The following is a 22,803-nucleotide window of genomic DNA, read 5'->3' on the forward strand; positions in this document are numbered from 1 at the left end:
GTCACAGCCCGGCACATTCCAGCAAGGAGGGAGGCGGGCAGGGCTCCCTCCGTTCTACCCAGGCTCGCTGGGATTCTCTGCGGCTCCCCAGGGGAAGGTGGCTCTGGGCCCTCGAAGCTCGTGTACTGATGCCACTGGCTGCGCCCAGTACAAAAATTAACCTGTCTCTGGCACGGGGTCCGCAAAGGCGCGGGACTACAACTCCCAGCATCCCCCCACGGGGCGGCACAGCCGCGGCGACCGCAGCCCGGGTGCCCCCCGGCCCCTTTTGCAGAGGAGCTCAGGCTGAAGGGGCGCGGGGGAGGGTGTCTTTGCGGTGGCCCTGAGCCCCCCCTCCCTCGCTGGCTCCCCCCAGGCTGGGGGGGCTGAGGGCGGCTCCCCTTGGCCTCTCCAGCCTGCAAAGGGGAGTTTCCAGGAAGTGGCCATATTGGATTCATTCAGCCGCATCGATCCGGGGAGAAGAGCGGGGCTCCGGCAAGGCAGTTTCCCGGCCAGAGACCCGCACCAGGACCCCCCGCTCCAGCCATGGCTGCCACGGACCTGGAGCGCTTCTGTGTGAGTGCGAAGCCTCGCTCGGCGCTGCCCGGCGGGGCGGGACCGGGCAGGGCGCTGGGGCTCCGGGCAGCTCGCCCCCAGCCCGGGCTGCAGGCGGGGCGGGAGATGATGTGTCACTCGCCGCTTTGTGCCAGGGCGCACGGGAAGTTTGGGGAAGACGCGCTGGAGGCAGCTTCCCCCTGGGGCCGCACCGGCAGCCGCTGCCCGCCTCTGGCCCCGAGGGCGGAGCGCAGCCCGGAGCAGGGCTCAGCTTTCCCTGCACGGAGCTTGCGGCCAGGGGTCCCGGCTCTCCGCCAGCCCCGGGGCGCACAGCCCAGCCCAGCGCGCAGGGACGGTCCCTCTCTCCCGTGCCCAGCAGCGGCTCTCCCAGCGAGCCCAGGCCCTGCGGGCTGGAGGGTTGAGCCCCAGTTTGGGTGTAAAGCCCGGACCCGGGCTGGGCTCTGCTGCAGTAGGATGCTCTGGGACTCGGGCTGCAGGAGGGTCAAGGGGAGGGGGCGGTGACAGCGGGGCGCCTGGCGTTGCTAGTACGCGGGGATCAGGAACTGATCCCCCGTTGGGCTTTCGCTGGGCGTGGGGAGTGCTGAGCTGAAAGAGAGGATCCGGGGCGGGGAGGTGATCAGGATAATGCCTTCAAGAAGAGGGCTTGGGTCTGTGCAGAGCTGGGTATTTGCAGACGTGTTGCAATGTTTAACTCTACAAACCCGAAAGGTTCTTCTGTTGCATTTCGCAAGTTCTGACACAACAAAGGGACAGTCCCGCTGAATTTAGGTGGAAAGTCTCCATCCAGTAATGAAGAGCCAGACACTAGCAGGCTAGAAGGGCAGTCAGATCATTCTGGGCCCAATCCTGCCATTTTACCCTGAGCTCTCTCAGGCTCTGGGGAGAGTCACTCTGATACAATCTCAGGGGGCTGGAGATAGATAAATATCCTTTGTTATTCTGCTCATGGTGTAAAGTACTGCTTGGCATGATTAAGGGTGGCAGAATCATGCCCTATTTGAACTTGTCCTGGGGCAAAATATTTGTAAGTACTATATTCTGTAATTCACATTAAGCACCACACTGCTTCTTGGGCAGTTCCATTTAAATCAACCCCAGGAAGACAAAATCTGGCCTTTAACTTGTGTTGTATATTGTAGTGCTGATTCATTCTTTCTCTGTGTTACTTTTCATTTATCCCTATAAAAAGAATGTTAAATCTCTGTTTCTCCAGCCCCATGAGATGTTGCTGTGTTGTACAGCTATAAATCCTACTCAGTGTTTTCTACAACAAATAATTGTTTTCTTCAGAATAAAAGAAAAAAGCTGATTGTTGAACTCCTGTGCATGCCGTTATCTTATCTAGAATATAGCAAACGTTTGTTTAGTTGGCAGATGTGTTCGGCCCTTGCAAATCCTTAATTGTGTAAATGTTGGCATCTAAACAAGAAAGAAGCAAAGGATATTTCTATAACCAATCTTGTGGGTGCTTCTGGATGATACAATTAATTTACAGTTTGACCTGCACTTTTATAAACAAAATCAGCTATGATTTAGTGTGTGTCTTAATAAGAAGAACAGGAGGACTTGTGGCACCTTAGAGACTAACAAATTTATTAGAGCATAAGCTTTCGTGGACTACAGCCCACTTCTCTAAGGTGCCACAAGTCCTCCTGTTCTTCTTTTTGTGTGTCTTAATGTTAGGTTGGAAGTTTTAGAGAAACATTGCAACATTTCTACAAATACCACTGCAATGTTTTGATGTGCTTGTTTTGAAAGAATAGATTACAGACCTGTAGGGAACAGGTGGGATGTTACATACATAAAATCACAATATAAAGTGTGGGTGTAGGCTCAGAGCCAAATGGCAGATGTTGGTATTGAAGCTTCATTTGATAGATGCAGAAATATACTTCCAGCAAACAAATGGTCACTCTGCAATGGATTTCAGGATGCTCTATACATTTCAGAAGAAAATTTCCATCCAGCCTATTGTATAGTTTCAATGTGTGGTTTGATGCTTAAATGATTCATAAAGATGTTTATAGTTTGTGAATACCATTGTCATGCCAAAAATGCTCGCAGAGGAAGTTGAATACTCATGTGTTCATAGGTATGGATTTATATAGGGATGAGAAAAATAAATAAAGTGAGTTAAGGCCTTGTTTACAATAAGAATTGTTTGGATACCAGTTGTATGTAGATGTCTTGAAACACTGCCAAAGGCTTGCTCTCCATAGCTAATAGTATATTTTACCATAAAGAGTAATTGGCACAAAGAAAAATTAGCCTTGTGCTTGAAGGTGCTTTTTAAAAGAGTACTTATGTTTTATCTTTGTTCTTGAGTCAATGTACAAAGAATATTGTATAATAAATCTGAAACATGACTTAGGTGAGGAATAGAAGGGTGGCAATACATGTTGGATAATTGCTACCAGAAGTTGATCTGACAGAAATCTGTTGGCTTAAAGTTGTTTTTTATTAAAATTGTATTGGAAGGGTACTCTAAATAAACAGGCTGCTGATGTATCTTTCTACCTTTTGAGAACGGAAAATGTCTTCTCCACATTAAATAGCATAGTTCCCTAAACTCACCGTTTTGCATTTTGATGTTGCTAAATAAATGGGGCTGGAAGCGATGGTCATTTGAATTATAGACATGTCAGTTGTGCTAACACAGATAAGTTCCTTCTACTATTTTGTATAGAAAATCCTTTCTACCAAGAGTCTTCAGCTCTGCTTCATTGCTCGGCAACCTGGCATAAAATTTCTCAGCTGGAGAGTGAATTTTTAAAAGTGATACTTGGGCCACAGAGAGAAATTCCCTCTCAATGTAATTGAAAAACTGTAAATTGTTTAAAGTTCACATAATGCAAGTACAGCTTTGTTTTTTAAAATTAGATGTTTCAAGATTTTTTTGTTGTTGTTGAGGGGATGGGGTAGAAGTGGAGAATGGAAACAGAATCATTTACATGGAATGGGGATGTAATTTTTTCCCGTTTGATATTTATGTAAGAATTTCTAGAACGTTAGCTTGCTGTGTATGTGTGACATTAACACTGACCTGGTTTAAAACGAATCAATAATAATTGCAGATAGGATCAAGCTGGAACACCAGATGCAGCACTCACTGAACTTCTGAGAAAACAGGGTTCATACCTGCACTTTGTGGACTGAGCCTTTCTTTAATAATAAATAGTTGACCTTTAGGTAGAGCCAGATTTTCAAAAGAGCTTAGCTCCCATTTAGGCACCTACCTGAAGTGGCTGGATTTTCAGAAGAGATCAGTGCCCAGCAGCTGCCATTGAAAATCTGTTCACTTCCTTTAGGTGCCTGAATGGTAACTGAGCTCTTTGGAAAATCTGGCCCTATCTAAAGGCCAGGGATGCCAGATCAGGTGGTCTCAGTATTGCCCAAGTAGCAGGAGAGAACATTTTATACTCAAAAGAAACAGGGAGGGGAGAACTAAAAATCTCACCGGTGTGGTTTCTAATTTATATTGGAAGAGCCCCGACCCATTTCCTCCCCATGTTGACGGTGGACCTGCCTAGATGCTCTGTTACATGAGACAACACCTATGGGTGATTGTGTGGTTAAAGTGTTGTGTTGTGAGAGCTGAGTCCTACACCCAGCTCTGCTACAGATGTTGTCACCTTGGTGACACACTATGGCACACTTCCTCAACTGTAAAGTTCAGATGATAATAGTTCCCTATTGCTAAGGAGCAATGAGGCTAATTTCTTTCAGAATGACTGTAACGCTCTAAGTCCAGAGTCCTTATTTACACAGTTAGCATGTCCTCAGATATACTGTGAGGAACATCATGGAAAAACCCTATATATATATATAACTAACTTTCAAAAAGCAATCTGATTAAATACTTAGGGATTGTATCATGTAATGGTGCCATCAGTTAGTTGACACTGACACCTTACAATGTTACGACTCTTCAAATTAAGAATCTGTATTAAAAACTCCCCAATTGCATACGTCTCCAATATAGTTCTCCACCATGGCTTAACAGCCCCTTCCAACACAATGAAGTTCCTTTGAAGTAGTACTATTAGAAATAATCAACAAAAACAAGTGAAAAGAAAATTCACCCACAGAAAGCTGCATTTAAGACTGCATTCATTCTAGGCTGCAGAACCACACCACCAGTGCTCAAGAGTGCTTTTGTTCTTGTAAATATAGTGCTTGTAAGAGATGTTGGCTTCACAGCCCTGGAGACTGTAGTCCTCTGTTGATCCACACAACAGTTACAGCACAGGCATTGGCAGCACTAGCTTTCTATCAATGTGCTCCTGCCCTGACCTGGAAGGACCTCCTCTACATAGGGGAGGCTAGTTCAGTCTCTGTGCCCATTACTACCCTGGTGTGTCTATTAACATGGTCAACAAATAAAAACCACCCAGCTGGTTTATGATGTGGATATCTCTCCCCTGGGAATTGGACTGAGACCCGCAGTTCATTTCATATAAATTACCAAATATCCATCAGATGTTACTGAGCTGGAATGCACTTGAACCAACATCCTATACATGAAAGATATTAATTTCATTATCAGTCCCCCAAGCCATCCTGTGCTTAAGAGGTGACACATGTGATTGATTGTATGCTGGCACAGCCACTGGCAGTAGTAAAAGGATGTCGGTATATCTGCTGGGCAGCAGCCAATCACCATGCGCAGGAAATGCGAGACGCAAAGCAGGAGGAGGATAACAGTGGCAGGGAAATGCAATGGGTCTGGAGAGAGTTAAAACAGGTGGGTGGGGAAGAAGTGGGAGAGCAGGCACTGAAGAAAAGGGGTAGAGTAAATGGAGCTCAAAATGGGACAAAATTTGGAGACCCACAATTAAAAATAGTCCCACTCTTTGCAAGGCCTTTGAAAGCCAAAGAGCCTGGCTAATTTCATTTCAACAAGTAACATAGTTTAGGCTAGGTCTACACTAGGGGAGGGGATCGATTTAAGATACGCAAATTCAGCTATGCTATTTGCGTAGCTGAATTCGACGTATCCTATTCAACTTACCCTGCTGTGAGGACGGCGGCAAATCGACCGCTGCGGCTCCCCCGTCGACGGCGCTTACTCCTCCTGACAAGGTTGGAGTACGCGCGTCAATTCTGGGATCGATTTATCCGTCTAGATGAGACGCAATAAATCGATCCTCAAGAGATCAATTTCTACCCACCGATCCGGGCGGGTAGTGTAGACTAGCCCATAGAGTCCGATTAATCCACTAATACATTAATTGGTAGTTGCAAATGCAGTAAGTCACTTTGACCTTAACTCAGGCAGTCATGTGCCCTCACAATGACACATTAGTATGTGTTAGAACCAACGTGTCATGCCTGATATTCAGCCTTAACAGTGAATGTTCGGGCATCTGTTGTCCTGTCAGTCCCCTAGGCCCTGGATTTTGAAAATGTCATCCCTAATCTATATGTGCAAATACTGTGACTGCACAGATTGGGGATTTGTGTATGCTGGAGACCAGTTGGAATAATAACCCAAGCGGCGAAAAGAAAAGAAAAGAAAAACTTGATTGAGTCACCGCCGAATTGCCGCCGAAGACTGAAGCAGAGCGATTGAGCTGCCGCCGCGAGGAGGAACCGAGGGAGTGAAGGCCCCTCCGCCGAATTGCTGCCGCAGACCCGGACGTGCCGCCCCAACAACGGACGGACTGCCGCCCCTTTCTATTAGTCGCCCCAGGCATCTGCTTCCTTCGCTGGTGCCTGGAGCCAGCCCTGATTTGCGCATAGGTATACCTGAGTTGTATATGCGGAAGGGATGGTGGAATTTTTGCTGCTAACCTCATGTGCCAGTTTGATTTTGGCAGACATTTAAGAGAGTCCAGCGATTGTTGCCTGTTGGAAAAACTATGAGCTCTGTTGTATTGTTGCCACCTGTTCATTTGTGTAGCTAATGACCACGAGGAACCACCAGGAAAAACCTTTAAAATATCTCTAAGGTTTCACCAGTATTGGATGAGTCTTGTGGGACTTTCTACATTGCCTTCACTGCTGTTTTTGTTTAAACAGGAGTTTTCTCCATAACAGCTGGTATCCTCCTGCCTACTGCATGTAGTCACTTCACAGTCTGGTGTTTGAGATATCACAGTTCCTCTCCATGAAAAGGATTCTGCTGTCAAACACTGGCTCGTGTGGCCTCACAGAAAGATTTGGGCATGAGGAATAGGCTGAGAATAGAAGGGAGAAAGCCGCATGTATCCAGTTTAGGACTGAACAGTTGCCAATGAAAAGGCCACTGTTGGGGCAATGCAGGCCCCGAACTTAGGTTGGATATTTTTGAAAATAACATTTCAGAAATATTCCCATGACTTAAACAATTCCAGTGAAAATACTTTTTATTTGGATACAAACATTCTCCTGCAGATTTTATAATCCAGCCCATTGCAGCATTTTGCTAGGACTTGGGAGCCCTAGAGAGAAACTGACTAGTCTGTTCTTATTGTCCAACTTGAATGTTTACCTTTGACCTTGTGCTCAGTTTGGAAGAGTGAGATTATTCAAACAGGAACTTCAAAAAGAAGTGAATTTTAAAATTGGTAACAGATCAGGAGACAAGTGCAGCTGCAGATCTGCTACTCTGAATCGGAGTGTGCAGCATATTTCCTTCCATGCACTGGCTAGATCAGGGGTCGGCAACGTTTGGCACGTGGCTCGCCAGGGTAAGCACCCTAGCGGGCTGGGCCAGTTTATTTACCTGCTGACGCGGCAGGTTCGGCCGATCGCGGCCCCCACTGGCCGCGGTTTGCCGTCCCGGGCCAATGGGGGCAGCAGGAAGCGGCGCGGGCGAGGGATGTGCTGGCCGCGGCTTCTTGCCGCCCCCATTGGCCCGGGATGGCGAACCGCGGCCAGTGGGGGCCGCGATCGGCCGAACCTGCCGCGTCAGCAGGTAAATAAACTGGCCCGGCCCGCTAGGGTGCTTACCCTGGCGAGCCGTGTGCCAAACGTTGCCGACTCCTGGCCTAGATCTTCTAGCTGGGGTGTGTACCTGCCTGAGGAGAGAGGATGGGAAATGATCTCCCTCACTGTTCTCCTCCAAGTGAGGTTGGCACTGCTGGCTGCACTTCTGAGCCACAATCTGTCCCCAAGTGGCCTGCACAAGCTCATCCTTCTCTGACCCACAATCTGTCAGGCTACAAAAAAGAGTGTTTTAACTCTATGTTAAACAGATGTCTGCTGGAAAAGTATCAACTTTTTCAAATGCATTGCTGTTTCTGTCAGTGCAAATCCAATGCGTCTCTTCCTCCTGTAATATAGATACGTTACTCCAAGTGGGAGTTCGGAGCTTCTTTTTAAATACGTGTGATCACTGCGAGCTCTGAGGCAGTGGGAGTAAGAACACACGAACTGGAGAATCCTAGAACCACCTGTCCCCGGCATGCCCTCTAGAGAAGCAATAACACATGCAAACCTGAAGAACAACTCTCTCTTTCTGGGACAGGGCCTCTTTTTTGGTTTGTGGCTGTGAGATGTCAGCGAATCTCCAGCATTGTGGGGAGTGGTAATGTTTTGGGAACTACACTATCTTTGGGAAGATTATACCAATGTTATTTCCAGCTACAATCAGGAAAACTGGCCCTCGGTCTTTTCCTCCCACTGTACCTGCTGTTCCTGTTTCCTTCATCTCAAGGTTTGATGTACCCCAGTGGGAACTATGGGTGCCTACCGCCTCTCAGGATCAGGTCATTCCTGTCTGTGGAACTTTCTCTATCATGCCTGTTCTTGTGCTCTTGCAATATTTCTTCCTGATAATCTCCCTACCCCTTTCCCGTGTGCCTCTTTGCTTGGAGTGGGAGAGGAGGAAATGGGACATAGTATGTGAAAAAACAGATTGATTCCTTCTGATTGTGCAATAAATTGAAGGAATCGAGTCTCAGGAAACGGAGAATAGTGCCCCGTTCGTTCAGGGCCAGGATATCTGCACCATATCACTTCCAACTTCATCAGTTGTGCAAGGGAGGAGTGAGAGAGTTTTGATTTGGGAGGCTGGTGGTGAGATTTGGGGGCTTTTAATTTGGACATTGGTCAAAGACATTTGTATTGATTTTTGACTGATAAAATACCTACAGTCATCTAGAATTTGAGTTGGGCCCATCTTAAATAAAACCAATAAAGTCTGAGGCAAAGGGACCCTGAAACAATGGGATGTTGGATAGCAGGAGCGCCCCATGTTATCTTGTAGAACAGCTTGAGAGCTGAGGAACTCGAGGAGAAGGTTCAGGAGAACAGAATCGCCCAAGTCTTGTGTCTAGGCCTTGAAGTCTCCCTTTCAGAAGCTTGCTAGCTGGCATAAATAGCTGTGTAGGCTCTGAAACATGACAGACATTTTTGGGGTGGAGCAAAGAGTGAAGGGGTAGGGGTGACCAATATTCTTTGCAATGATGTTATAGGGAAACATTATTTTCTGGAAAAAATCTGGGTACAGGCCTGTCCCAACAATGGGATCTGTCAAGTTTCTGCCAAATATATTCCCTGTTGTGCTATGAACTCTCTTAAACTCCCAATCTAAATAGGATTCGGGGGAGGGCAGATTTGTCAGTACTTGGATGGGTGACTTTGTTTAGAAGTTGAAATTCCTTATTGTAGCCAAAAAGTGTGTGTCTCACACACATGAAATTTCAGATATGTCAAACAGCTACAGTAGAAGTTCCCATGAACTGTCGTGCCTTAGAACCAGAAACAACACCCCTGCTCTCTCCCACCCATCCGGCTCTGCACTAACTTACTTGGGAGCGGTTGGAGACGCAGGGAAAGATGAGAGAGTTTGTACAGAAGGCGCTCCTAGGTGCGTGGGCATGTTCCCATCCTCTCCTGAGTTCTGACTGAACGATTACTAAATGACGTGTCACAATAAGCCCCTGCTTAATTACCACTGCATTATCTGACCCAGGAAACTTTAAACTGTGGATTCAGTGTGACATGTTCCCCACAACTGAATTCCATTTGCCCTAGGGTGTGCAAGGAACTCATATGCTGCCTTGGAAGTTTGAACTCAAGCTGAACCGTTCAATAGCAATAAAAGAGAGAGATCAAATCAGTCCCCAGAAAAAGGGCCCTTTTAAAAGGTTGTTAAATGATGTGTATTCCAACCAAATGCCCTGGTGAATGAGGGTGGAAAATTGTTGGACTCTAATCCTACCCTTTCTCCCAGCTCACTTCAGGGGTGGGCAAACTTTTTGGCCCGAGGGCCACATCTGGGTATGGAAATTATATGGCGGGCCATGAATGCTCACAAATTGGGGTTTGGGGTGCAGGGGATAAGGGCTCCAGCTGGGGGTGCAGGCTCTAGGATGGGGCTGGGGATGAGGGGTTTGGGGTGTAGGAGGGTGCTCCGGGCTGGGACCAAGGGGTTCAGAGGGTGGGAGGGGGATCAGGGCTGGGGCAGGGGGTTGGGGCATGGGAGGGGGCCAGGGGTGCAGGCTCTGGGGGGCGCTTACCTCAAGCAGCTCCCAGAAGCAGCGGCGTGTCCCCCCCTCCGGCTCCTACACGGAGGCTCAGCCATGCAGCTCTGTGCGCTGCCCAGTCCATAGGTGTCACCCTTGCAGCTCCCATTGGCTGTGGTTCCCTGCCAATGGGATCTGCGAGGGTGGTGCTTGGGGCGGGGGCAGCGTGCGGAGCCCCCTGACTGCCCCATGCATAGGAGCAGGAGAGGGGACATGCTGCTGCTTCTGGGAGCCGCACGGAGGGGGGCAAGCCCTGGACCCGGCTCTCCGGCGGGAGCTCGAGGGCCGGATTAAAATGGCTGGATGTGGCCCCCGGACCATAGTTTGCCCACCTCGGCATACAGTATGGGTTCAGTGGGAGTTTTGCCTGAATAAGAACTGCAAGAATGGGCCCTGAGAGAATATTTCTGCTTTCTCCATCTTCCATAGGCATTATTCTGCAGTATCACAGCTGAAAGGACTATGTTGAATTTCTCTTCTTGTGTTTCACTTTTGCGGTTAGATGCTTTTTGAATTGTATTGACTCTTCAGATTAAAGGTATTTTGCAGCTTTCTAAAGGCCTCAGTTAATAGGATATGTAGTAGTCAGCTTATTAGCCTGATGATTTGATGTAGCTCTTGGAGCCAAGTGGTTATGGTGTATATGTATAGCCTTGCCTTAAAGGTTAGGTTACTTGTCGTCTTCCTGCTATTTGCCATTAAGCATCAAAACACAACATACAGTAGTGGTATTTGGACTGCCTGAATTAGCAGCCAAAGAAAGAATAGTTTATCACTATAGAGAATAATTATATGAATTCAGAGAAATTTGGGCCCGATTTCTAGATGTTTGGGTACAAAATGTTGACATGGCTAAAACAGTTCCAGACTTCCATTCCATATAACCCCTCTGCTTTTTCTCTCCTCATTCCACCACCACAGCCACTTCCTTCCTTCTTCTGCCTATTCATGTATGTCTTCTCCTATTTTATCACTGTTAACTCCACCCTAATGTGTTACGTTTGTGTAGTATTGTCTGACTTTGTATTGTCTGGCAGCTTTGATAAGCTGTCATTGCATAATTCTATTGGGATAACATATGAAACACGAGGTATTTCGAAACACATACAAGCTGTAAATCATTTACCTTTTTGTACTTTTCATTGTCTTTCTTTATGAAAATCGATAGAAAATGAAACTCACTAACACACAGAGGATTGTCCATTGGCTGGAAATGGAAATTTCTTGGAGATACCACGCGTTGGATTGTTGTGTCATGAGAACTGGAAACTAAACACACTGATGACCAGAATTAATTGGCTCTCTTAAGAGTAACCCCCTACCAAAATCCCTTTCTGCCTTGCCTAAAAAAAAGTATTGAATGATGGAATTCATTATAAATAGGCAAGGAATTCTGGAAACATATGCAGGAATTAGCCATGTTTATTTTAAATAGTAACTAAAACAAATAATCTTGGTGGCAAATATCCAGCATACAGAGTAGAGCAGCTGGATAATTACATAGTATGAATCAGAGTTATCTTCTCCTCTTTCGATGACACTTCCTAAAAAATACCATTAACCTTTACCAAATCATTATGTGGTGTAGAATTGCCCACTAATATCTCTTTGAGGTTGTGGGGCAAACTTCTGCTTTCGGTTTGTCCAACAGTCATTCATGTTACTATGGGTGGAACTTGGCAGTGTCTCTCATTCACTTGCAGACCCATTGCTCAAAGTAAGGAAAGAGGATGGTTGGGAGGGAAATGTGGTGTAGTGGTTAGACCAGGGGACTGCAAGCCAGCACTGCTACTGCCCTGTTGTGTGACCTTGGGAAAGTCACTTACTGTGTCTAACTTGAGAGGGAGAGGAGAGGGAGAGGGGAGGGGGAGGGCAGAGATAATGCTTATCCCCTTGCATAGGGTTGTGAGGGTTAATTAACTAAGGAGCTGTGTAAATACTATCTAAAAGACAAAAACTGAGGGTAATTTACTAGTTGGCTTGGCGTGGATATTTTTTTAAATAAGGAACTGAGGAAGAAGTATCTGTTCTAACTTTTGCCTTCTCAGTAAGAGGTTAGTTCATGGGGGAATGGAATTCTTATGCAGCTGAAGTGCTGAACTTTCTCATCCCTTCAAGGAAATGTCTTTCATTTTTGGTTCCATAGTTTCCTTCTGTTTCCACTGTTGTTCTTCATTCTCAAAGGCAAAGTTTGTATTTGCAAAAGACTTTCTATGTGGAGCGCCTGGCTTGCTCATTCAGAGCCTGAATATATAGCTTATGGGTCCAAATACCAGATAAAACAAGAAAACACAGTGGTATGTTTTAGTTTTGCTTTTAACATGGGAGAGGCATCTGAGCACAGCTCTTTATGACATGATAGATATTGTATGCAGTGTGACGTAGCTGTGTTGGTTGCAGGATATTAGAGAGAGATGGTGGGTGAGGTAATATATTTGATTGGACCAAATTCTGTTGGTGAGAGAGATACGCTTTCGAGCTTACACAGAACTCAAAAAACATGTCTCTCTCACCAACAGAAGTTAGTCCAATAAAATATATTATCCACAAATATCTATCATGAGGTATCTTCTTTCTTCAGTGCACACAGATGTCTCTAATAAATGGGGTTACAGGTGTACTTTGGGACCGAACCAAGGTCTGTTGTGTCAATGGGCATCTTTCCACTGACTTCAGTAAGCTTTGGGAGACAATATGTTCTGTGGTTCTTGCTTTCCTGAGTTGGTGTTCTGGGGCTCTGGGCCTGCTTGTGTCCCCATTGAAGACCATTAGAATTCTGCCACTGACTTAGCAGAAATAGGATTGTGCTCATTGTATGGGAAAGTTTAAATTAAAAACCAAGGCCCCCACCTTTTTGATAACTATTTAGAAAATAAAAGAAGCCTTCATGAGAACATATCTATTCAGATGAGGTTTTGCAAAACTTGTTTTTACCCCCATATCTGAAGCTTGAGCTGACTGTTTCCTATAGATTGTGTTGCTCTACGTGGTTTTGTCTTTAAATCTTAAACTGAATATTGTGGGGGCGTTTTCTTAGCATGTTTAAATGTTGTGTTCCTGAAACTGGATATTCTTTCCACTTATAGTTGGCCCAATAAAAGATGGGAGAGGCATCTGAGCGCAGCTTTATATGTCATGGTAGATATTGTATGCAGTGTTGTAGCCGTGTCAGTCCCAGGATATTAGAGTGACACGGTGGATGAGGTAATATCTTTTATTGGACCAACTTCTGTTCTCACCACCTTGTCTCTCTAGCACAGTGTTTCTCAAACTGGGATCGCCGCTTGTGTAGGGAAAGCCCCTGGCGGGCCGGGCCGGTTTGTTTACCTGCCCCGTCCGCAGGTCCGGCCGATCGTGGCTCCCACTGGCCACGGTTCACTGCTCCAGGCCAATGGGAGCTGCTGGAAGTGGCAGCCAAGTCCCGCAGCAGCGCTTTGAAGTGCGAGTGTGGTCGTGGCGCCAGACTCTACCTCCCTGAGGGGATTAGCTGGGGCACTGTTTACACTGGCACTTTACAGGGCTGTAACTTGCTGCGCTCAGGGGGGTGTTTTTTTCACACCCCTGAGCGAGAAAGTTGCAGCGCTGTAAAGTGCCAGTGTAGCCATAGCCTAAGTCCCTCGGCCCGCGCCGCTTCCAGCAGCTCCCATTGGCCTGGAGCAGTGAACCGCGGCCAGTGGGAGCTGCGATCGGCCAGACCTGAGGACGGGGCAGGTAAACAAACCGGCCTGGCCCGCCAGGGGCTTTCCCTGCACAAGTGGCGTCCCGAGTTTGAGAAACACTGCTCTAGCATCACTGACAGGCAGCCCAGATACGGCATTTTTTTCGACGCTCATGTGTGGCGCAGTCTTCTGGGTGTTCAGTGGCAATGACAAAACGTATGTCTAATCCTCCTTTAATTAATGTGATTAGACCTTGCAAACATAGAAACTGAATGGCTAAGAGATTAGAAAGCAAATTTCCATATGTTTTTTATCAGTTAAAAGGCTTAAAGGGGAATATAAGGCAGAGCTGGTCAGTTCATTTGTAGAAAGCTGAACTGGTGCTGTATTTGTAGGTAGTGTTTGTTCTTAGATGGATGTACAGTATATAAGCTGAGATGGGCAGCAATGTATACCGTAGCTGAAGTTTTACCTGGCACAATAAATGTTGCTTATAAAAAAAAATTAAACCCCCCCCCCGATGGTGATGCAAAGCAAATAGCAATCCACATAATTCTGTGAAGAGCTGCTCTGGGGGTGAAAGGCTGGTTAAGCGCAATGGGAAACAGTAGAAGTGTGGGTATATAATACAACTGTTTGCTTCCAAGAGCTGAGGAAAGCGCTCTGGTGTGCAGGCATATAGAAATTGCTCAGTTTTTGGTTTGCTATTTAAATATTGTTACAAGGTGGCGTGAGAAATCACACCACCATTTAGGCAAAGGGGAGCAATTTGGGAGTTTTGTTTGCGTAAGAAGTGCAAAATTAGTCCTTAAATGGAGTTCTGTTTGTTAAATGAGCCTGATAACAACACTTACATAGCTGGGTGACCCTAGAAATCAAACCCAGGACCCTGGATTTAAACATACGGAAAACAGAGCCCTTTATTTCCTTGGGAGGTGCCTGGCTAGGGTAGTCCAGGATCAGGGACCTATGGTATAGGAAGGGCAGTGTGAAAAATAAACAACAATGGACTGATTTGCAAAGACGTTGAACACCTGCAGCTCCCAATGACTTCCATGGGCTTTGGGGTTGCTATGAACCTCTGAAAATCAGCCCACAAACGTTCAGGGTGGGCGCAGTTTGTTTTCAACTTTTGCTAGTGTCACTTTATGAGCAGAGGAGGATCCAAACTCTGACTTTTCTTGCCTCTGCAATTTTAAGTCACCGTGTTTAATTTTATTTAACATAGATTTTGTTGTTCTGTGTTTGGTTTCTTTGATGACATTTGGTGCCAAGTCTGGGCATCTTGAAGCTTGGAGAGACATTGAATAATGGCATGAGTGTTCTGTGAAATTCTTGACATTCTTAAGAAAAGGGTTAAAATGGAAGAGTGAGGCTGGGTAGGGATTATTTTTCCTGTGTGTGATTTTTAATTCTGGAGAGTGCAGTGCAGGCCCGGAGCTTCGTTGCAGGCTTTGTTGTCGTGAGTTCTGCGCAACGGGAATCAAGCAAGATAGTCTCTTTTGTACGAAGAAATGCTATGGCTGTGATGTCAAAACTCAAATGTGAAATCTGCAGTGCTTATTTTGGAGCGTGCTTGTGGGCCTCAGTGGAGAAGGAAATGCAAATACGCTGTACGGTGCTGAGAACTTCGATGCAGGATAGTAAATGTCACCAGGGTAACACCAACACTGAACTGGTAAGGAAGAGGTCTCGCAGAGCTGCCTAGAGGAGCCAGCTGTTAATATAGGGCCAGATCACCCCCTGCCCTCCCTGAGTTTCTCCATGTGTGGTTCTGAACCCCTCTCTGTGGAAGGCGGGGGGATCAGTACCTCCATGGCAGCATTCCCTTGTCTCTCTTGGCTGGACCCTGCGGAGGGCTCTTGTCGCAGTCTGGGGGCCTTGTGAGGGCAGAGGGACATAGTTGGGGTGAGCAGAAGGGAACAGAGTTTACATCCTCTCTTCCCCTGTCCTGTGGAGGATGTCCAGGAGTGGATGGTGTATGCCGGTTTCATACCTCTCGCCTTGCCAAGGCCATTTGTGAGAGAAGCCAAAAAGGAACGACACCAATAAATTATTAATCCAGGAAGCTTAAAATTCAGCCAGATCTGTTCCTTTAGTGTAACTGGCTCTCTCCTTAGCTTCTGTGTCATGATCCTTCATTTCTGATGTCAGTAATTTTCCACAATGAAAGTGAGTAGGGGCGGGGGGGCATTCAATTTGTGTGGGCCACAGGCAATTTGGGAGTGAAATGTGTGACATCCTGTCAAATGAGGTGCACTTGAGAGGGATGCCTAGTGTTGAGCAGCTCTTTCATAGCCACAGACACATTGCACAAATAACCATGTTTAAACATTGTTGTGGGCCAGCTGTTTAAGAACATGGTTTCTGGCCTGTTTGGACCAAAACAAAAAAAGAAGGAAGAAGAAAGAAAGAAAGAAAAGTCCCTGTTAGGAAACTGTGTGTTAAACCTGGTAGAGCCTTTCTGCAGTGTGCCAGCTCTGCTGATTTTATCATGTCCCATGATATTTGGTGGTGTTTCATAAATCACCAGCTTCTGGAGTCAGATGATTAGGTGAGAATCTCTGTTTTTATATGATTGAAAAGTAAGTTTCTAACCTTCATGGTTGCAAAAAAAAGCTTGAAAATTTGACCCCTTCAGGTTCAAAATCAGAAGACCAGTCCAAGGAAGGAAACCAAAATTTATTATTTTCAGAACCTCATTATTTTAGTCAATGTCCTGATTTGTAGGGCCTGACTCCTGATTTTCAAACGTTTGTGGTCGGCGATACTGCTTATGTGAGTAGCTCTGTTAAGGAGGGCTCCCAGAATGAACCTGATGATGAGCTGATGATGCCTTGCCTTGGCTGACATATTTTACCACCATGTCGACTAGATCTGTTCAGGGCTAGACAGCACAATTTATAAAACTCTGGGGGCCCAGTTGTATGCTAGTTCCTCCCATGGTGGGAGAATGTCACCGAACCTTCAGCACAGGCACACCCTGAAAACATAAAGAGCAGAGAACAGCAGATACAAAGACATGCTTTCCTCTCTGCTAGCCACATAACCCAGCCAACTCTGTGCTGAGGCGAAAGAGAGAAACTCAAATGCAGCAGACTGCAATCATCATACAAATAATGAATACAAACCCCACGTTTAAATGCTCTTATTGACCCGTTGGACTTTTTCCTTTGCTTTGAAATACCAGGCCCTGATTCAACAAAACACAAAGATATGCTTATGTCCTACTGACTTCAGTGACTCTTCGGTGGGTGCTTAAGTGCTTAGCTGAATTGGGGCCCAGTTGAGACTCAGGGCAGGTCTTCACTACAGGGGGGGTCGATTTAAGATACGCAAATTCAGCTACGCGAATAGAGTAGCTGAATTCAACCTATCGGAGCCGACTTACAACGCTGTGAGGACGGCGGCAAAATCGACCTCCGCAGCTCCCCGTCGACAGCGCTTACTCCCATCTCCGCTGGTGGAGTAAGAGCGTCGATTCGGGGATCGATTGTCGCGTCCCGACGAGACACGATAATTCGATCCCCGAGAGATCGATTTCTACCCGCTGATTCAGGCGGGTAGTGTAGACCTAGCCTCAATATCACCTGCATGGCTATTAGATGTTACAGTTTTTTAGCATCACAATGGTCAGGGAGTCTCCTCTCTTCTGTCTAGCTTTGTATCATCAATATCTCATCATATGGTGAATGTTAATGCTGAGCATTCTGCTCATCAAGCCACAGCTAACCGTGCTATGATTATCAACTGCCTCTATAAGAGTATGGATAGTTTACCTAAACCCTGCACGGATACTTGCTGTGCTGTCTGCCTCAGCACCTCTTAGCCATCATTAACCTATCCTGAGCTATGATTTTACTACCTCTTTGATGCTACTATTCTCTAACTAGCGTTTTTACATAACGTCAAACTTGCTTGAGAGCACGGTAATATATTATTTAATAGTGCTCAGCACATGGGTTCAGGGAAGGTAAGATTTGAATCTGTAAAAAAAATCCTGGGTCTGTTGTGAATTTTAGTCTGAGCATTGCCAGTATCATAAAAGTGCTCCTGAAAGGTCAGACAGTGGCTTTGCCATTACTCCTCCTAATCTGCCAGGCCCAGTTAAAGAAGCTTTACTCCGTGAAAGTCTGCGGTACCTGCTGCGCAGCCCCTGAAAAGTGTCAGTTGCTGGGTGGTCTATTTAATAACATAAGAAAGGATTTAGTAAAGTGAAAGATGTAGGATCAGAATGGTGGAAACTTGAAAGAAAATCATCTGGCATATTATTGATATAGAAACTAGCATTAACTTTGAAACATTCCTGGTTGGAGCCAGGGGCTGGCACTAGGAGACCTGTGTTTTATTTCTGACACTGACTCCCTGTGCAACCTTAGACAAATCACTCAACCAACCTATGCCTCGGTTTCCCCATCTATAAAGTGAGAATAATAACATCTCTGTCTCTGTAAAGCACTTGGAGATAGTCAGAGGAAAGGGCCCTATGTGACGGACGGTCTGATCTGGTTGTGGGCTCTCAGTGCCTCCCAGGATCATGCCTTCCATGTACGGTAGTATTGTTGTAGTTATATTAGGGTTTGTATCCTGTGTAGGCTGCAGTCGTTAGAGGACAACATGATTTCTCGCTCTTGCACAGGTCTGACATCCAAACCAGCAGGGAGCTGTGTGGTCCAGATACACATTGTGGGTGGTGCGAAGGACAGACAGACAAAGGCAATGAGTAAGCCTCTGAGACTGCCTCACCCTGCCCACTTACCTGTCAAAAGGTTAGCCAAGTTATTCTGCGTAATCTTCTCCCCCCCCCCCCCCCTTAGTCATAATTAAGATTCCTTTGGACGAGCCTGAATTACTGCAGAGCTGCAGCAGGAATGAGTAATTTCCCCGTGCCATTCATTTTTCATTCAGGAGACAAGTGAATAACATCTTAATCAATGCCATTGACTTTTGCATTAATCAGAGTGTTTGATGCATGTACCATTGTGCCAGGGAGCGGAGAACGAGAAGGTAAAGAAGGGGTGGGCAAACTTTTTGGCCTGAGGGCCGCATCGGGTTTCGTGAATTATATGGAGGGACGGTTAGGAAAGGGGGTTGTGGCCCGGCCCCCACCTCCTATCTGCCCCCCCCCCCAGGGACTCCTGCCACATCCAACCCCCCTTGTTCCCTGACAGCCCCTTCAGGAGCCCTTCCCCATCCACACACACCCTGCTCCCTGTCCCCGGACCCCCGCTGCCCCATCCAACTCCTCTTCTCATTCCTGACTGCCCCCCCGGGACCCCTGCCCCATCCAACCACCCCTTCTCCCTGTCCCCTGACTGCCCCCTGCCGCCCCATCCAATCCCCGTTCCTTCCTGACTGCCCCCCCAGGACCCCTGCCCCCATTCAATCCCCTGTTCCCTCCCCGACCGCCTCAACCCCTATCCACACCCCTGCCCCCTGACCACCCCCCGAACTCCCCTGCCCTCTATCCACTCCCCCGCTCCCTGCCCCTTTACCGTGCTGCCTGGAGCGCTGGTGGCGCTACAGCCGTGCAGCCCTGCTGGAGTCGGGCCACACCACCACCACGCAGCACAGAGCTGCACTGCCCCAGGAGCTCACAGCCCTGCTGCCCAGAGCATTGCGCCGGCGGCGGAGCAAGCAAGCTGAGGCTGCGGGGGAGGGGGAACAGCAGGGGAGGGGCTGGGGCTAGCGTCCGGGGCTAGGAGCTCGGGGGCTGGGCAGGACGGTCCCGTGGGCCGGATGTGGCCCGCAGGCCGTGGTTTGCCCACCTCTGAGGTAAAATCATTTGCTTTGTGATTAATAAGAGGCCTGATCCTGCCATCTGCTGAACATCCTCCACTCCCTGCGAGGACCAGTTGTGCTGAGAGGATTCAGAACCTCACAGGTTTGGCCCCAGAAATGGCACCTGAGGGATATTTTGTATATAAAAATATAACTTCCCTCCTTCTTTTCATCTCACGTTTTTGAATAACTGAGGGCTGGGAACTGCAATCTGTCTCCTTAACATTAGTTTCTCCTTGTATCCTGTTCACACTGTAGTTTGGTTAGACTGTAAACTCTTTGCTCCATCTGTTCGCTATGTGTTTTGTACAGTGCTTGCAACAAGGGGCCATGATCCCTGACTGCCCCCCCTCCCCCCCGGGTGCTACTGTAATACAAAAGAACAAACCTCATAATACATTTGATGTTACGGGGTACTGATGAGTGCTGGGCTAACGATACCAATTTTATAGCTTACCCAAGCTACAAAATTCAGCTCCTGGTGTGATTGTGTTTGAATCCGGGCTCTTGGGCTGCTTGCTGGCTCTAAGGGCCAAATTCTGCACTATGCACATGTAACTCTTACCTACTTCCCTAGGACCGACGGCGCTCTGTAAATGAAAACATATTCTGTCCATGAGAGTTTCCGAGCTGGAGAAGCCCTTCAATGCAACGCAGTGACTGTGTGGGGTTGGCTTCCATTGTTTTACTGAAGAAAGCAGTAAACAGACAGGCTCAGAGATGCAAGCTTTAAACATGGCTGTCAGTGAAACTTGTCACAGTTTCCTGGCATTGAAACTAGAGGACTCCGTTCCAGTCCAACCATTCGTCCTCCCAATTATCGGATTAGCTCTTGGAATGCTGCAGTCTCAACCGTGTTCTAATTAGGGTTGCCAGCCCTCCAGGATTGGCCTGGAGTCTCCAGGAATTAAAGATTAATCTTTAATTAAAGATTATGTCATGGGTTTAAATCTCCAGGAAAACGTCCAACCAAAATTGGCAACCTTAGTTCTAATTAGACACCTTGGCTGGAGTTAAGGCGGTCAGCGATTTTATTCTGATTTTTATTCTTCCAAGCCATGACGACACTGCAGGGAGTGTTCTCAAGGGCTGGGCTCATTGGTGGTGAACCCTGTACCTGTTAAATTTACAATCTGGGACTTTCTTAAAATAAAGCCATTTTTATTTATTATGAAAAAGAACCATTTTTTTTTTTTTTGGTTATGCCTTTGCCTGGGTAAACTGCCTGCTATTTGTCTTTGTTTCACATGCTTTAGTTTGCCGTAGAAGGGGAGGGAGGGAAGTTTTAGAAACAAGAAAGTGCCACATTTATATAATCCCTTAGGGTCCAAGCCCAACAGTTCTCACTCCTGTGGTGTTTTGCCTGAGTAACAGCTGCAGGATTTAGATATTAGGTCTTGATCCTCAAAACTTTACTTGCAAGTTGCTCATGTGTTTGCCAGAGTAGGGACTAAGATTTTAAAGAACATATTGGGCATCAGACTTAAACAAATAAATTGGGCATGTGGCACCTGCTTATTTTTTGCTTTGAGCTGCCGCATTAAGAAAAAAACAAAATCGTTTAAAAGTGTCAGGGTTGTTGCCTGTTAAAAACACAAGGGTCAGTTGTCAGACAGCATTTCTCATTAAAATGAGGTTAAGATTAAAACTGGCAGTTGGCAAAGACCAGATTTTTAGGTCAAGTAAAGCAGGAGGACTTTTTCAGGTGAGTCTCTGCTGATAGTCCCTTTTGAGTACTGCCCTGCACACACTGCCACCTGCATTTCTGAGAACCCACGGGTCAGATCCACGGCAGGCATAAGACAGCACGAGTCCTTTCTTCGCCAGAGGCCTGCTGGGGAAATGGTACATGCGAGAGGAAGCAGAGTTAGTCTGATGTTGGCGTTCCCTATAAAGTGCACCTGTTGCAGTGAAAAGAATCTTCTTGGGAGTAGGGGCTGGAAAATGGGATGATGGAGTTTGAAATTGCAGGAAAACTACATCTGACTTCATTAAAGGGCCACAACCAAACTGGCTGCTGCTATTTTTTCTCTTTGTTCCTTTATTACCTTTTCCTGCTAGCTGAGGCGTGTTAGTATGTCGAATGTCTGATGCCCACCCCTTCGTTCAAAAGCTTCCTGGTTTGGTCCCTCTGACCTTTTTCTGGTGCAGCCTCTCCTTGGGCACTTTCTGTTTTGAAAAAGGACAAAATGTTCACCTTCCATTAATGATATGGTTTCTGGCCAGTTGGTGACTGTAGAGAGCAGAGGCTACATCCTACGAGGTGCTGAAGGCCCTCAGCTCCTAAAATGGTAGTGGAAATCAACACCTCATAGAATTGGACCCTTTGGGCTTTGAAAATAGCCCTGCTAAGGTTGTTCCTTGAAGGCCACCTTCCTACACTCCTTGCTCCTCTATAGGCCCCTGAATGCAGCTGGTCACATGCATGCAGCTCACCTGTACAGCAGTGCAGGCTCAGGTAGTTGCACATCAACCCAATCTTGCATTTGCTTGGCTTCCATGATACTTCTCTCAGCGCAAGAGCGCATGCGTCTCACTCTGAGGAAGTTGCTGATGGATGCCTCGCACCTCCTGAGAAGCAGGGAGATTTCAGGTGAGCAGGAGAAAGAGGAGGGAGAATGCAAGAAAAAAATATATGAGGGAAAAAGAGAGGAATGGTTGGGTGGCGGGCAAAAGGAGAGATGGTGGCAGATGTCCAAGGGAACGGCATCCAGGACATGAGTAGGAAGAGGCTGTGTCAGGAAAATGTGAGGAGCTACTGCCTTATAGCAACACCTGCTTTCTGTTGTCAGTGATTTGTTCCTCTTGGGTGTAAAGAGCAAATCACACCACAAACATAACAGAAGGGAACCACACAGGCAAAATGGGGTCCAAATAGCTGTGTCTGCTGACTATATACAGTGTATAAGGCCTGGCTACACATGCACGCTGCTGCACCAGTGGCTTCTGAGGCCTTGGCTACACTTACCGGCAAGTTCGACGGCTGGAAATCGAACTTCTGGGTTCGACTTATCGCGTCTAGTCTGGACGCGATAAGTCGAACCCGGAAGTGCTCGCCGTCGACTGCGGTACTCCAGCTCGCCGAGAGGAGTACCGCGGAGTCGACGGGGGAGCCTGCCTGCCGAGTGTGGACCAAGGTAAGTTTGAACTAATTCGAAATAAGGTACTTCGAACTTCAGCTACGTTATTCACGTAGCTGAAGTTGCGTACCTTAGTTCGAATTAGGGGGGGTAGTGTAGACCAAGCCTGAGACATAGAAGACAGTGGGGACTAGTAGACGGCTTGCAAACTATTTAAGGGAATACTGCTGAATTCTGATACACTACACCTCCCCACACCCAACTGTATTTACTTTA

At 46.9% G+C, this 22,803-nt stretch overlaps 1 protein-coding gene across 2 annotated transcripts in view; it reads left to right on the forward strand.

Moving 5' to 3' along the window:
• Positions 1–22,803, forward strand: part of SEPTIN8 (septin 8) — a 63,146-nt gene continuing 40,343 nt past the window's right edge. For both annotated transcript variants that reach the window (XM_008171216.4, XM_065555922.1), the window contains exon 1: positions 1–555. In XM_008171216.4, the coding sequence (XP_008169438.1) occupies positions 526–555 (30 nt within the window). In that variant the 5' untranslated portion in view covers positions 1–525. The remainder of the gene's footprint in view (positions 556–22,803) is intronic.

This window comes from Chrysemys picta, chromosome 8 (assembly GCF_011386835.1).
Source record: "Chrysemys picta bellii isolate R12L10 chromosome 8, ASM1138683v2, whole genome shotgun sequence".
NCBI classification, from domain to species: Eukaryota; Metazoa; Chordata; order Testudines; family Emydidae; genus Chrysemys; species Chrysemys picta.